This window comes from Cavia porcellus, unplaced genomic scaffold (assembly GCF_034190915.1).
Source record: "Cavia porcellus strain 051 isolate PalLab524CR breed Dunkin Hartley unplaced genomic scaffold, mCavPor4.1 scaffold_9, whole genome shotgun sequence".
Classification (NCBI taxonomy): domain Eukaryota; kingdom Metazoa; phylum Chordata; class Mammalia; order Rodentia; family Caviidae; genus Cavia; species Cavia porcellus.
The window spans coordinates 30,352,842-30,368,820 of record NW_026947492.1 but is presented as its reverse complement, the minus strand read 5'-3'; the positions used below and the strand labels follow the sequence as shown (position 1 = coordinate 30,368,820).

Sequence of the window (15,979 nt, the reverse complement as noted above, 5' to 3'; positions counted from 1 at the left end):
ACTCAGCCAGGGCCTGGAGGTTTGTCCCATACTGTAAGTCACCTGAAGACTAGCTGTTACTCCTTCATTTTAGACAAGGTTGTCTTGTCTTCAAGTATACACGGCTGGACCTATCTCAACTACGGAAAAGAAACCTCTTCTAACGATCAACTGCTACCCCCATCTCTTGGTGGTCCTGAATCCATCAGAGCCCCCATAGGATGCCTAAGATGTCTGGAAAGAGACAAAAAAAGAAAGCTCTGACATTCACGTTCTTCTACCTGTTTTATTTCAGACAGTAATAAACACAGACATTATTTTTCTTATATACATTTTAATATAATTATTTATAGGAATAAATGCTTTAATACATGTTAATATGATTAATACGGACCTGCAGAAATGCTGATTTTATTTCTTATAGCAAATGGCAGAAGATTACATTCCAGTAATAGAGAAGTGAAATAAGCTACCCGTATATATAAGGTAAGATGCTTTGGACATTATTCCCTCCTCCACCAAAAAAGTGGGAAAAATATCACTGAAGATATTATGCACTTATTAGAAAGATGAAGGTTGTAAATACACTAATTCAATTTGAAATCATTGTTTTGTGAATTATTGCCTTTGAAAGGAAACACGGAATTATTATAATTAAAATTCATGAAAAACAAATAATCCTTAAGCACTAAAAATTTTTGTGGATAAGTGACTTTGAATCTATAGTCTCATTTTCAAGAACCAACTATATACACACAAAACCAGACAGTCAACTATATATACTCTCCAGAAGTTGGCAATGAACTATGTAAAGCAATTTCACTTTTGAAAAATGCTTTTAATTATCTTTTCCATACACAAGGAAAAAAACCCCTAAAGTTGTATACACTACCTAAATCAATTGTCTCATACACTGAACATAATCAAAATACCAAATATAAAAAGAACACATATACATGACTAAAGTACAACGTAGTAACATTCTAAAATGTAAAACTCTAACATAAATATGAACAACTTTTGTATACAAGTCACAAAATGTACAGATAAATCCATTCAGTAACAATATAACCATAATAAATGTGTTGCTTCCCACTTTGGTTCAATACAATATCAGCCTATTGAATGCCTCATTATATGACAGCCATTATGATTAAGTTATGAGCCTATTCCTAAAAGCTTACAGTTAAATGAGGAAGAAAGAAATGTAAAGAAATGTTTATGTAATTAAATACTCATTAACAGAGGAGTTTTCTTCTTACCTTTGGGACCAACAGGATAATTTTTCAAGCCTGTTATGTCTTTATGGTTGGGGATGTCGTAAAAGTTAAATGAAATGAAAAAAATCTGCTTGGCTAATCCAGTTATTTAATTCTTTAATTATGACCTCATATTATGAAAATATTATGCTTTCCAACTGGACTAACAGCAAAGATAAACTTTAAAATTTAGACAGTTATTACCACAGTCTGGTCAATTAGCAAGTTGACCTGTTCTTAATCACCAAGGGTATAATTACTTTAGTTATTTATTGTTTATTCTCTGGAGTCTTTTTTAGAAGTTTTTTTTTAATTTTTGAAAACTTTATTCAATGACAAAAGATAGACATTAAAATTTGATTTAAAATTTACCTTGTAGAAAATGTACTTGCAATTATGTGATGAGGGAGGGACAGAGAGAAGAAAGAAACAGCAAGAGTGAAACCTGTGAGATTTCTAGGAGCTGGAGGACTCGGTGAGTGAATGAGATTCTCAATTAATTAGTACACTGGTGGTGGACACAGAGGCAATGTCTACATATGAAACAGATTCTGCAATGCTGTTCAGGCTTGATCCACTTAAGTGACAGTGCTAGAATAGTTTCTCTTGAGCCAAATGCATACGGACAAAGCTTAAATCCAGCCATCGTAGGAGATGTTAAAGTGGCTAATCCCCTAAACAAGAAGAAAAATGAGATGATGTTTTGGAGGACTGAGTGTCGTGGTACTGCTTGAAACATCTGAATCACTGGCATGAGACAGCAACCTAAGATCAACAGTCGGAAATCATTACAATGAGGCAGAATTATTTTCAATATTAGGAAGAATTTTGAATAGAAGTATTCAAAAATGAAGACAGTAATTCTACTCCTGAACACACTGAATGAAAAACTGACAACAGACTGCATGTTCAGGATGTCTCATAATTTAGAGGGATTTTCTACATTAGGTTGGAAGCTACATTAGATTCCAAGGTTATTTTCAAATTTGAACATGTCTATGATTTAGAAGAGTCATCTTTTGATAAATGTGTAATAGCATCATCTTGTGATTAAATTCTGTAATTTGATGTTAAATTTGATTAAGCATCAGTCATCAAATATATTTATACACATTTAAATTTTTAAGGTAAAAAGTCTTTCAAATTAAATAATATTTAACTCAAACCAGTATCTCTGGTTATATACATTTTTAGGGAAATAAGAATAATAATTCAGAGAAAATTTTATATACTGGACTTTATTCACTATAAAAAATGCACCTATGGTAAATACAAGGAAAAACTCCAGTTAGCAACTTACTGTAAGTGTCAGCACCATTTATAAATGTTTCCTGAGCAATTAAAGAAAGAAAAGAAAAAGAAGAGAATTCCTTTCAATGAAAATATTCCTCAAATGATACACTTTTAAAACTTGAGTCTTATTGAAAAATCTTGAATATGGAGAACCACTGAAATTAGACTGCCTGAAGTGCTAAATAAGTTGGAAGAAGTAATTAGTCACATGTAAGAAAACAAGATCAAAATGTGTAAATCCTGTTTAACAATCTTTGGTCACGCACTGCTGTGTAGGAAATTACTCAGCTAATAATCTGTCACATGTCATTCTAAAGTAAGATTTTATACAGTGAAACAAAATTCTTTCTCATACTGAACAGCATACTGTTCTATAAATTCTAGCCCATGGTTTTTGATTGTTCTCACATTGTCCCTTGGAAGAGATTTTGGAATCTTACACTTCAATTCTAAATATGGAGAACATTTCCTAAAATACTACATTCCAATTAAACTGAGAATGATCTTTGAGTAGCATGTTTTCAAATACGTATTTAATCATACTATGAAATTTATTACTTCCAAATATAAAAAAATAAATAGATGCATTCCCTCTGTGCTAGAAGCTTATTTTCAAGTGGTATACCTTAAACTAAGAACACTGAACACACATTCAATGGCTTTTCTTAGTATCTGGAAAATGGAATCATATTGCAGTATAAGTCTGCTCTTAAGTAACCTAGCCGCCACAGGTAACATGTGATGCATACTGTTGTACTAAAGACCTTTTTCTTTCCCTATACCAAAATTAAATACTAAGAGAATTTAGTTAATTTTGATTATACAAATAACTGTCACACTACATAGTCCCAAAGGCTATAAAATGAACAAAAGGTATACCACATTTTAACCCAAGTTTAAAGATTGCTCTAGGAATTGCTATTAACTTTGATCTCATATGTTAAGTTTATATTTCATAATCCTATATATCTACCTTAATGTTAAAAGATATTACAGTATTCAAACGTTTTTGAAAGCATAATCCAAGTGTAGTACAGCAAGACAACAATGGAGCTAGAAATAGTAAACAGAAAACTTATATATGACCAACAGCCATCTGGATAATGAGCACAATTGTCTTATTTCCTACACTGTAACTAAAGGGCTAGAGAATGTAACTAAAAGGAAACAGACTTTAAAAAAAGTCAAAGGGAAGAAGTCATAAAAGGATGCTATTTTCTTTTACCTAAACTTAAGAGACAGAAAAAATAGCTCCTCCTGGAGGAATGAGAATAGATGAGGAATCGCTGAGATTTGTATGGTAGAAATGAAGAATGAGGAGTAAGGCCAGGCTGACATCGCTCTCACTTAGCAAAGCCACCATGATGGAAAACGCTACAGTGTGGAACCAGTCTAGGGACTGACCCTGTGTGGTCTGGTTTCTAGAGGATTCTGAAGATAGAACTATTTTCCAATAAAAATTCTACAAAGAAATATAAAATTAGAGAATTCAGTTAGTGGAACCAAGCCTAGTACCGATTTCTACTGTGACAAGAGAAAAAATTAAAAAAAAAAAGAGAAGAGGGATCACAGTATTTTCCTCCTGAGGACAGACAGAGCAACACAAGGATTCTATATAAAGCGATGGCAATGATTAAGATAAAAATAATTAAAAAGTAACTCAAAGCAACTGTAACAACTACAGTAGAAAATCTGAACAGTAAATCCCTGACTTATGAACATGAACATGTAACTTGCAAACTTTCACAGACACTAACAGACCTTGTATTATGAATATTCACAGATATGAATGAATCTCACAAGTAGTTAAGTGTCTGGCGGCCACTGTCATAGTTGTGCTACTGTATGCTTACTATATAGTAAAACTGTGTTCCATCGGAATGCTCAATCAGAGCCCAGGATGTCTGGACACAAGAGGAAAAGCAGCGGTAATATGGAGGAAACTACTAGGAAGCACAGAATACACATTTCACATTTGTATCAAAGGTAAGACTCCTGTTGGACTTATGAATGAATTCAACTTAAGAATATTCTCCTGGAGTGGAACTTGTTCATAAATGAGGACTTACAGTATTAGAAAAGGTATTAAATCAAATGCAGAGGGAGCCACCTAGTTCTTGGCAAGGATATTTTTAGAAACATTACCATAAATGAATGGTCAAAGATATGCTTGGTGGAAATCAAGATGATATGATAATGAAACAGTATCGGTAAGGGATTCAATTTTGCTTTAGTTTCTTCTTTCTGGAAGAAATGAACAACTGCTAGTCAGTGATTAACCTATTTATTTTAAACGTACCCTATTTATATATGCTTAATTAACAGTTCAGTAAGTCCACATAAAGGTAACTCACTGTTAAAAATCTTTCTTAATTTGTTCTGAAAGGCACATTTACACAAAGAGACACCTCCACATGATTTGTTTTCTTAAACATACACAGAGAAAAGAGCAGTCCATTAAACATGTGCTTACATGAGAAGGCCACCAATTCTATATTCTTTAAAGAGCTGTCATCTAATTAGAGATAGTCCCTGATTTTGGAACTGCAAAAAATTAGTATCTTTTCAATTTTGAAAAATATATTTAAACTTGTGTTTGCAAAAATTTATATGGTAAAATAAAAGGACCTTCATTTAAGTGTATTTCCATTTTACATTTACTAGAGTAACATTTACTACAGAGTACAGTAAACAACATCATTTGGTTCCAGAAAATACAATCTACACATTACCTGAGATCTAAATTAGGGATCTTAAAACCTAAAATGCCTACATCTTCTTAAACTGTTTTAACTGTTTAAAGCAACATACCCTTTTGTGAGGCAGATCTAGGTGAAAACAAGGATGTTCATATCCTTCATCATGAGAGGTGAAGACTAAATGTCTTAGTAGATGCAGACTATGAACAATACTACCAATACCAAAAGACTAATCATACTTTAAATTTATAATTCACTATGATAACTTACTGAAGTAGTGAAGTCACACGATGCTTTATAGCTGGTATATATTATGAAAGAAAAGTGACATGGTATAAATTAAATCTGGAAATTTCTACTGTACCTCAGATTTTGGTCAAGTTTAAGAAATGGAACAATGATGACCACTCATGTGGATATCACAATGTCTATATCCTCAATTTCATTGGAACCCACGTTGATATGGGAAAAAATATTTTAAGATTCCAACTTCAAATCCAAAAATATCATCCAATGGGCTATATGCTAAGATAAACTCAGCAAGGTGTAATTTAAAGCTACAAAGTTCATGGGCAATGCCAATTTACTAAAACTGAACCAAAATATAAGGAGATATGGCACTCAGAACACTGAAAGCATGTGACACTAAAAACTAACAAAATAAGTAATTTTTAAAGATTTAAGTAATTACTGATGGCATAACATTGTACAATATACTCTTAATAAAGAGCTGAAACATAGAAAAAGCTACTTTGTTTAGTGCATTTAGAAAAGTGGAGCAATATACTTCATTTTTGAAAAACTACTGACCAAAATAATATAACATAATAGTACAGCATTTAAAAGAAGTTGACCAATGATCAGTAAGGTTGGGAATTCAATAATTCTTGCAACTTTAGTATAAAAATGAGATCAATCCCTTCTATCTTTCATGTCACATATTATAGCATGTATAATTTTTAGTGCCTCAGCGATTTCCCTGTATATTATAGTTTAAATCTGTGAACATTCTTTTTTTTTTTAGTTTTTCATAAAGGACTTAACATATTGAAAACTAAGTATTCTGGATTTTCCAAGATTAATTATATTCAGGATAATTTTAGGTTTATACCTAAGCTTCTTGGAATTGTTATTCATATAGCATACATAGGTAATAATTCTATAACAGCAGGAATATTTTATTTTACTAATATATAAAGACCTTTTTATCAATGATTATAGTAAACACATTTATTGCAGGTTATAGGAACTGGAACAGTTTTAGAATCTCCAAGCATATACTATTAGAAATGATTAGAAAACCATGGGTCCCTATATTTATTGAACTGAATAACCTGGCAGTAAAATTCAGTTAAGGCTCTGGGCATTGGAGAAACTTCTTCCCATTCTGATCTGCTACTGTGGTAGACCTGCACTTCATCAGTGATTTCATCAGGTGCATAATCACCACCTAAGATATAAATCTTATCTTCAATTCCAATTGCACCTGCATTAAAGCCTGCACATTCAAAAGATCCTTCACCCTTCCAAACACAAGTATCTGGACAAAAACTATATACTTTATAGGTGGAAAGGTCACATATATACAGTGTACAGTTTACTGGGACAGCTTTAATTAGTGTAGCATGAAAAAATTGCCCAAACTCTGCAACTAGTTCAGACCACTGATCAGTTATAGCATTATATTTAAAGAAGCAATCAAGCGACGGGTTAAAGGCATCTGTAATCTCTACTTCTGATCCAAGAACATAAATTACACTTTGGCATGCACTTGCTTCTGGATAATATATGCCCCTAGGTAAAGGGCTAACAGATACCCACTCTTTGGAAAGAGGGTCATAAGATTCAACATCTAAGAGACTTTTAATGTCCTGAGATCCTCTAGTCTTTCCACCTATAACAAATAACTTATTGAGAGCCATAACTGATGTATGCATGGTTCTTGGTGTTTTCATAGTTGATACCAAAAAGAAATCATTTTTGACTGGACAATAGCACCAAGTTTGATCAGTGGCATCATGATAAGTCTCAGCAATATGAAGTCGAACCTTTCTACAACACTTTCCTTTGCAACCACCTGTCAGGAATATTTTTTCTCCATAAGAAGACAGACTAGACCCTGGCAAATCAATCAGGTGTGATTGTGGTAGTATTTTCCATGAATCTGTTTTAATGTTATAGCAAAACGTATACTGATTTTCTCCATTTTCCTCAGTTTTATGAATGAATATGTATTTTTCAGTTGTGGATGGTCGAGCATCTGGAAAAAGTCCACTAGAACCTTGTACACACTTAATTGCATCCACAATTATGTCAAAACAATTTGTGCTTTTCAGTAAACACTCTTCATTCAGCAGACAGTCTTGAAGTGTATCTTCAGATATCTGATGTAATCTTACTTTTGTAAGCAGATGCGGCAAATACTTTTGCCTTGACTCTAAGTTATGTTTAGTCCAACTAAGGACAACCTTCAGTACTGTTTCTTCTTCAGGAACATTTAATTTATCTGACTCCAGACACTTTTGTAATACTCCAAAACTTATCTCTAAGAAATCACTCGATTTAAATAATAAAGAAAAGTGATGCTGTACAAAGTACAATGCATGATCAAACAATCGAGTACAGCCATAGCTATCTGAAATAGATAATAAATGTAAACAATTGACAAGATTAATGCTTTTTATTAAAAAGTCACTGCAAGCTTTGGATAGGAAGGAAACTTGAAGAAATGATGACAACTGGAAGAACATTTCCACATTATCATCTGTTATTTTTGTTTTTCCAGTATAGGCATAATCAAGAAAAGCTTTTACTGCTTTGGAGGACAAATTAGTAATGGTAACACTTCCATCATCTCTTTCTTTCATGTTTACTTCAAACATAGCCCTGAAAAAGTAAAGAACACAAAAGAAGAAATAAACAGGAATATTTTATTCCACAATTACATATAATATTACCTTTATATTGATTTCCTTTGCTCTAAAGTAGATTTTAAAATATACTTATAAAATCATATTTTAATAACATCCTAAGAAATTTTAATGTATGAAATAACTATGTGACATTATTTATCTGCCCATAAACATGTATTATATAACTCCCATATTAAGAATATATACAATATAGCAGAAACAGCAACTAACCCAAAAATAACTATAAAAATTTAAAATTTTATAGACTGATTTGTTCTTACATATTATTAAATTGGCACATTTTTTCAAATCACAGCATCTATCTATGGGTTAATCAGTATCAACTGTATTCATAATAAATAAACTTACTTATAACATAATTCTTTAGCAATTAGGATTTTAAATTTTTTCAAAGTAACTTCCAGTTTGGCAGTAATACCATATGGCCTTGTGAAGTGTTAGTGAATTTGAATGCAGAAAGTCACTAAATAAGATACATCTGAAAAAAATTTATACATCATTTTAGGGAAAAGGGAATGTGATTTTATACCATGAAGTATGAAGAATTTGGTGCAATACCAGTATACCAAACAAGTCTTTGTGTTAACAGCCCCTAAAATATGGAGATGAGTGCTGAATTTGAATAATCAGAGATGCATGAAAGTTCTTCATTGTTAAAGTCTATTTTTCTTCATGGTATTTGTGGTAAAGTTGATAGAATCTAAGAATTTGTGAACTGCTTTGGCTTATTGCAGGTAAAAATAAAATAGATAATTTGGAGACATGTGGGCAGTGCATAAAATATATTTTACCACTTGTTCTGGTTTAATAATGATTTGGTATTGTTCAAAATACCTTTGACAGTGGTGTCCTTAGGTGTTCAACTACTACAGGGAAAAGCCAACATATTTACTTGAATCTGCTCCAGAGGGCAAGAAGAACTACTAAAGTAACAGAACAGCCAACTAAAAAATAAGAGGGATCTTCCAAATAAGGAACACCTCTAGGAAAAGGAAGGATGATAAAATGCCTTACTATGAGGTTATTTAATATTTGTAATATAAAGTCAAATAAAAACAGTGATAAATACATGCATGTCACACGTTATGTACAAGTTCCCAATGATGTTTATCAACTTAGAAATATTAATCTGTGATGCTAATTATATGAGGTAGAGGACTAAAAATTCAAATGCTTACATAGTTTATTGGCATGAAAACATTATAAGGAAATCAAGCTACATGTTCATACCAGATTATTTCCACTTTTCTCTAGTTTGGAAGTAATAATAGCCATCTTGGCTAACATTAATTGAATCCAGTGAGCACTGTGCTTATCATAATTTATATTCAATCCTATCAGTTAGGTAATATTTTTATTACCCTAGCTTTTTACAAATGAGGAACTTAGGCCTAAAGAGGTTAAGTAATTTACTGAAGTGCATATGTTCAACAAGTGGCAGATCTGGGATTTAGGTTTATGGAATATCTATTAAGAGACTAAGGACTTAACCCTCATAGAGTTTCCTGTCCCTGAAAGGCAGTATCACAGGGAGCAGCATAACGTTAACAAAAAAAAAAAAAAAAAGCTGAATTAAATGAGTGGAAGGAAGACCCTGTCACTAAGAGTAACACACTACAGTATAGCAACATTCAGGGCCATATTAGAATTCAAGGAATAACTGAGATCGCCTGAGAGAAGAAATGCAAAGCACAGATGAACACTTATAGCCTAGTCAGGCAAACAGCTATTTCCAAACTATTGTAGCCTCCCTGTCCTCAGTAAACTGGGCAGCTATGTCACTGGTCCCACTGTCAAAGCAAAAAGCTCTTCAGAGATAGATGTCATAAATCAAAAAATGTTTGCTACACAAAGTCAGCTTACAGGATATACTCTAAAGAATGTGAGTAAGATCTAATTAGACAGTCATTGAAAAATAGGAGTTGAAATAAGGATTAAAATGGTATAAATTACATTGTTTATAATATTGTCACATGTTTTTACTAAATTGGTTTATGGAGATTTAAACCCTATATATTGGCCTCCAAATTAAAAGTGAAGTTTAGGGGCTGGGGATTTAGCTCAGTGGCATAAGCACCTGCCTTGCAAGCAGGCGGTCGTGAGTTCAATCCCCGGTACCGATAAAAATGAAAAAGACAAAAAAAAAAAAAAAAAAAAAAAAAAGTGAAGTTTATTGTACTTTCCCTGGAAGGGCTGAAGACCAGGGTATCACTGTAACAGACTTACCTTTCTGTTGACCCAGAGGCCCCACAGGACATTATTACTTTGAAACCATTACCAGAGTGCTCAGGTAATGTGTTAACCCTTAATTCTGCAGAATCAGAACCTGTTATCATCACAGGGGATTCTTATAGTATCATGACTGGGACATTTCCTGTTGGGTTACTACATGAGTAAACAAATATTTAGAAGGCTGCTTATAATCAGAACAATTTGGGTATGTTAGAGAAATCATCCTTAGCTAAGAGATAGTTTTCCTTATTACAGCAATATTTGCCAAAGAGAGGAAAAAATTTTAAGTCTTCTGACTGAAAAGAGTCCCTACTTTTGGATAATACATGAGTCCAATACAGAACTTGTTTATTTCTCTTTCAGACTCATTTTCTCTGAATTTTAGTCTTTCAGTTGTTTAACTTCCCATTTATTGTGTAATATGGTGTGCTATAGGGACGTCCCAAACCTGACCCCGGAGGAAATGAAGTTTTCTGCCTCTCAGAACATTTCATGGGGCTAAGGTTCCACATAACTTTGGGAAATGCTGGCTTGGGAAGACCCACACTTTCAAAAAAGTAGTCTTCAGTTCTCAAAAATCACTAGTTAATTCAGTTTTTCTTTAAGAATTAAAAATTACTGTCACATGTACCTGTGGAGGAAAAATTGAATGCAGTTATATAAAATATGTCAATTACCCATATATCATAAAATCTGAGGCATATACAAGGTAAAATACCTGAAAAAGTCACTACATGCTGCTAACACACAACGATGACAAGGGATTATTTCATCTTTTATGATTATTTTGAAATCATAAAAGACATTTTGTTCTCTGAAATTCTGCAATACACTTAGGATTTTTTGTCCATGGTCTTCTGATACAAGGAAGCTGCTTTTCTTCTCAGATGGAATTCCATTACACGAGCTCCGTTCGTTGAAATCATATGACTTATCCATAGCAAATTCCATCTGTTCTTAGAACTAGAATGAAAAAAAAAAAAAACACTGATGTAGTAGAGACCTAACAAAAATATTAGACAACAAAATTTGTCCCCTTCTGTCAATCATACAAAACTGCTCACTGACAACAGTCATACAAAACAAATTCCTTCGATCCCCGGTACCAATAAAAAGGAAAAAAGACAAAAAACAAAACAAAACAAAACAAAACAAACAAACAAACAAAAAAACAAATTCCTGCTTTATTTTTCTACTAAAAAAAAACTTACATAAACACAGAGAGAGATATACACACACCACAATCATATGAAGACCAAAAAACAAAAACAAAAAACAAAAAACAACAAAAAAAAATGTGGAGAGAAGAAAGCTGAATGGCTAGTGAAACTGGGACCTGAGAAATAACATAGTGGTGAGCTACTGAAGATGCTGGCCATTCTGAAACAATGGGCATTGATATAAAGCACTTCAAGTAAAAATATTCTTTTTAGTCACATGGCCAGTAAAGAAGCAAACTAGCAAGACAGAAACCCCAGCTAAACAGCACAATAACATTTTTTAGCTTTATACTGACCACACCTGCAAAGGAACAATGAAAATTGTAGATTTCTACTCATAATAGGCTGTAATGACAGACTTCAATCATCCTCCTCCTGTTTTTTTTACTAGGATGGTGTCAGAGTAAGCTGAAAAGCTACCAAAAAATGCACAGAGATTATACTCATAGCTAATATAATTAACTCAAAATGGAATTCTTAAAAAAAGATTCAAGTAGCCCACAGGAAGGCAGAGAAAACAGAAAAATAAAAAGAATGAATAGAAAACACACTCAAATAATTGCACTAAAGGTAAGCGGTCTATATACATCAGTTACAGATAGATCACCAGAGTAGATTTTAAAAACTGACCCAAATTTAGGCTTTGTAGAAGTAACTTACTACAAATATATTAAGTAGGGTGAAAGTAAAAGAATAGAAGAGATAGTCCATGGAAACATTAATTAAATGCAAGCATACATGCGATATTAATGAGAGAAAGTAGATATCAGCAAGGAAAATTTTCATGAATACAAATAATAGTAAGCCACCAAAGACTTAGATGTACCAATAAAGAGCTTTAAAATTATGGAGCAAAACTTGATACAACTGAAAAGCAAAGTATACAAATTCACTCTGATTGCTAATGACTTTCCTATTTCATTCTTCAAAATTAAGTGAACTAGACATAAAAAAATCATCAAACATATACAAGAATTCAACAGTACCTTCAATCTTCACCTAACAACATGACTTATATTCCTTTTTAGTGCTTAAAGATTATTATATAACCAGATTGAACATATCTTGCTCCATGAAACAAATTTCATATGAATGAAACCAACTGAAATTATACGTTTTCTAAACATAATGGAGTCAAACTAGAAATTAGTAACAACAATAAGACCCATAAAAATATACAGCTATTTGAAAGTTAAATATACTGCTAAGAGATCACAGGCCACTCTCAAGATTAGTTATAAAATAAATTGAACTGGAAATAAAACACCAAAATATGTGAGATGTCACTAGTGTGAGAAGCTGAAAGCAACAACATATGTAAATGTGTATATAAAAATAGTTAAGACAGTTGTATATTGATATCTCTTAGTTCAACGAAGACAAAGATTTGCACTGGTATCGTTTGGACAATTGTAAACAGATATATTATGCTCTGGGTGAATGATATGGGGATGACAATGTGCAGTGTATGTACCATTTTGCCCTCTGATGATGTGTTTTGAAATTTTGTTTTAGCCTTTTCTTCTTTCTTTGAAATAAAATTGATTTGAAAAAAATAAAACAGAAAAAGAAAAAACTGTGAGATGCAGCTAAAATAGTACTGAAATGAAAATTTGTAGCACTAAGTATTTACATCACTAAAACTCAACATGAAATATATAATTTGAACAGCCCTTTAACTACTATGAAAGTTCAATATATTAAGTTTAAAGAAGAATAAATAAGAATTTTACAAAAGAAAATAAGGTGATACTCTCCAACTAATTTTATGAAATCAGTATTAGAGAGCCTGGAGCTGAGCTCACCTCAAGTTTCTGTGACTTCTGCTTACTGTGGGCTGCAAAGGATCATTGGACAATGTCAAGCATCACAATGAATCCAGGGAGCTGAGAAAGAGCGAGGTGAGTTCCAGCACACTGGCATGGACCCAAGAAGAGTTGAAATCATCATTCCCAGTGGTTAAGAGCACGGCAAGCTTCCAGCCACACTTGACTAGGCTCAGCAGGTTTCCTGGGCCTAACTGGGCCAGGCCCAGTGACCTTCTCTCAACTCACGGCGCTGATGCCACGAGAGGTGAGTTCCAGTGCACTAGGGCAAGCCTGGGGAGAGTTTGAGACCATTGCTCCCTGTGGTTAAGTGTCTACCCAGCTTCCAGACACACTGGACTAGGCTCTGGAGTTTTCTCCAGCTGCACTAGACCACGCCCAGTGACCTTCTTCAATCAGGGAGGATGAAGGCATGTAAGGTGAATTCCAGTGCCACCACGCTAGACCTGGGAGAGTTTTGGACCTTCACCCACAGTGGTTAGGAGCCCGCCCAGTTTCCTGGAACACCAGAGGTGGCAGAAGAGGTCCTGTGGGCCAGAATGAACCACGCTCAGCACCCTCCATTCAGTCCCAGGAGCCGAGGACATAGGAGGCAATTTCCAAAACACCCAGGGGAAGCTTTGGAACCTCACTTGATATACGGAAATATAGGAAAATGACAAGACCAAAGATCAAAAATGCAATCTCAAACCTCCAGTACATCCCAAGAAAGCCTAGGAACCATATACATAGAAGAAAATACAAGTCATACAATGAAATACCTGAAATAATAGTAACTGAAGTTAAGAAGCAACTATGGGAAGTTATAAAGAAATTCAAATTAGAAATAATCTCCCAGGTAAAAGAAGAAATGATAAAAGTAATGAAAGAAATGCTAAACACATCTAAAGAAAACACAGTTTAAAAATTAGAGGAAAAATGCAAAAAAATAGAATCTCTGGATGAACAATATAAGAAACAAACAAAATACATGAAGCAGATTCAAAGAGATACACAAGAAATCAAAAATTCCACTGGAAGTTGTCAAAACTACATCAACAAAAGTGACGATAGAATCTCAGACCTGGAACAAAAGATTGAAACTAGTGAACAGGAAAGGAAAGATCGTTTAAAAATAACAAGAAATCAGGAAAAAACAATTAAACAGCTGAAAGATAATGTAAAGAAGGGGAAGTAATAGCTCAAAATTTCCTAAACGTGAGAATGGAAACTGACAATCAGATTAGTGAAGCATATAGAACTCCAAATAGCCATAACCAAAATAAAACTATACCCAGACATATAATAATCAACATACAGAAATCCAACATAAAAATAGAATATTGAAAGTTGTTAGAAAACAGAACACCTATAAAGGAAAACCTATCAGAATCACAACAGACTTCTCAACAAAATGAAGTCAAGAAGAGCATGGAGGGAAGTATTTCAGATCCTAAAGGAAAACAACTTCCAACCTAGACTGACGTGACCTGAAAAACTGTCCTTCAAAATGGATGGAGAAATAAGCTACTTCCATGACAAAAAACAGCTTAAGAACTTCATGATCACCAAACCAATCTGCAAAGAATACTGAAAGAGATTCTAGATACACATAGCAAAACACACTAAGCAAGGCAGATGATTAAACAGAATGGAAAGGTAAAGATGCAAGAGCAGAAAGATAACATGTCAACAATAAACCAATATATAACAGTTATAACCATTAATGTAAATGGTCTCAATTAACCAATTAAAAGAAACAGACTGGAAGAATGGATCAAGAAACAACATCCAATCATATTCTGTCCACAAGAAACCTATCTAACCCAAAAGAATTCTCATAGACTGAAAGCCAAAGGATGTAAAACAATACTTCATGCAACAGGAACCCCAAAAAGTGGGGGTAGCTATTCTGTTTACAGATAATGTGAACTTCAAACCAAGAATGATCTGAAGAAATAAAGAAGGCCACTACATACTAGTTACGGGAAAACTTCAAAAGGAAGAAGTAACAATCTTAAATATATATGCACTACATTCCAGAGCTCCCAGCTATACAAAGTATTAACAGAAATGAAAAATTAAATAGGCAATAACACAATTATAACAGGAGACCTTAACACACCATTGACACAAAGGTCAATGACACAATTGATCAATCAGACAGAAAATCAGCAAAGAAATAACAGAACTGAATGACAAACAAATAGACTTGATAGATATATACAGAGGGTACTACCCAACAACATCAGAATATGCATTCTTCTCGGAAGTACATGGCACATTCTCTAAAATGGACCTTATATTAGCCCACAGAACATAAAGTAAATGCAAAAGAACTGAACTTATCCCATGTATGTTATCAGATCACAGTGTCATGAAACCAGAAATTCATGATGAAAGAAACTGCAAACACCCACAAACACATGGAAATTGAATAATACACTCTTGAGCAATCAGTAGGTCACAGGGGAAATTAAAGAAGAAATGAACTAATATCTACAAGCAAACGAAAATACAAATATAAATTACCGGAATCTGTGGGATACAATGAAAGAA

The 15,979-nt window shown here is 33.3% G+C and overlaps 1 protein-coding gene across 2 annotated transcripts in view; it reads right to left on the bottom strand.

The window, feature by feature from the left end:
* Nucleotides 1–245: 245 nt before the first annotated feature.
* Kbtbd3 (kelch repeat and BTB domain containing 3) overlaps nt 246–15,979 on the bottom strand; it is a 28,874-nt gene continuing 13,140 nt past the window's right edge. The window contains exons 1-3 of one of the 2 annotated variants that reach the window (XM_013155607.2): nt 11,114–11,275; nt 8,512–8,641; nt 246–8,116 (exon numbers count right to left, since the gene is read on the bottom strand). In XM_013155607.2, coding sequence (XP_013011061.1) covers nt 6,514–8,112 — 1,599 coding nt within the window. In that variant the 5' untranslated portion in view covers nt 8,113–8,116; nt 8,512–8,641; nt 11,114–11,275 and the 3' untranslated portion in view covers nt 246–6,513. Of the gene's footprint in view, nt 8,117–8,511; nt 8,642–11,113; nt 11,359–15,979 lie in introns of those variants that run through there. The other variant, XM_003472533.5, reaches the window with a different exon arrangement.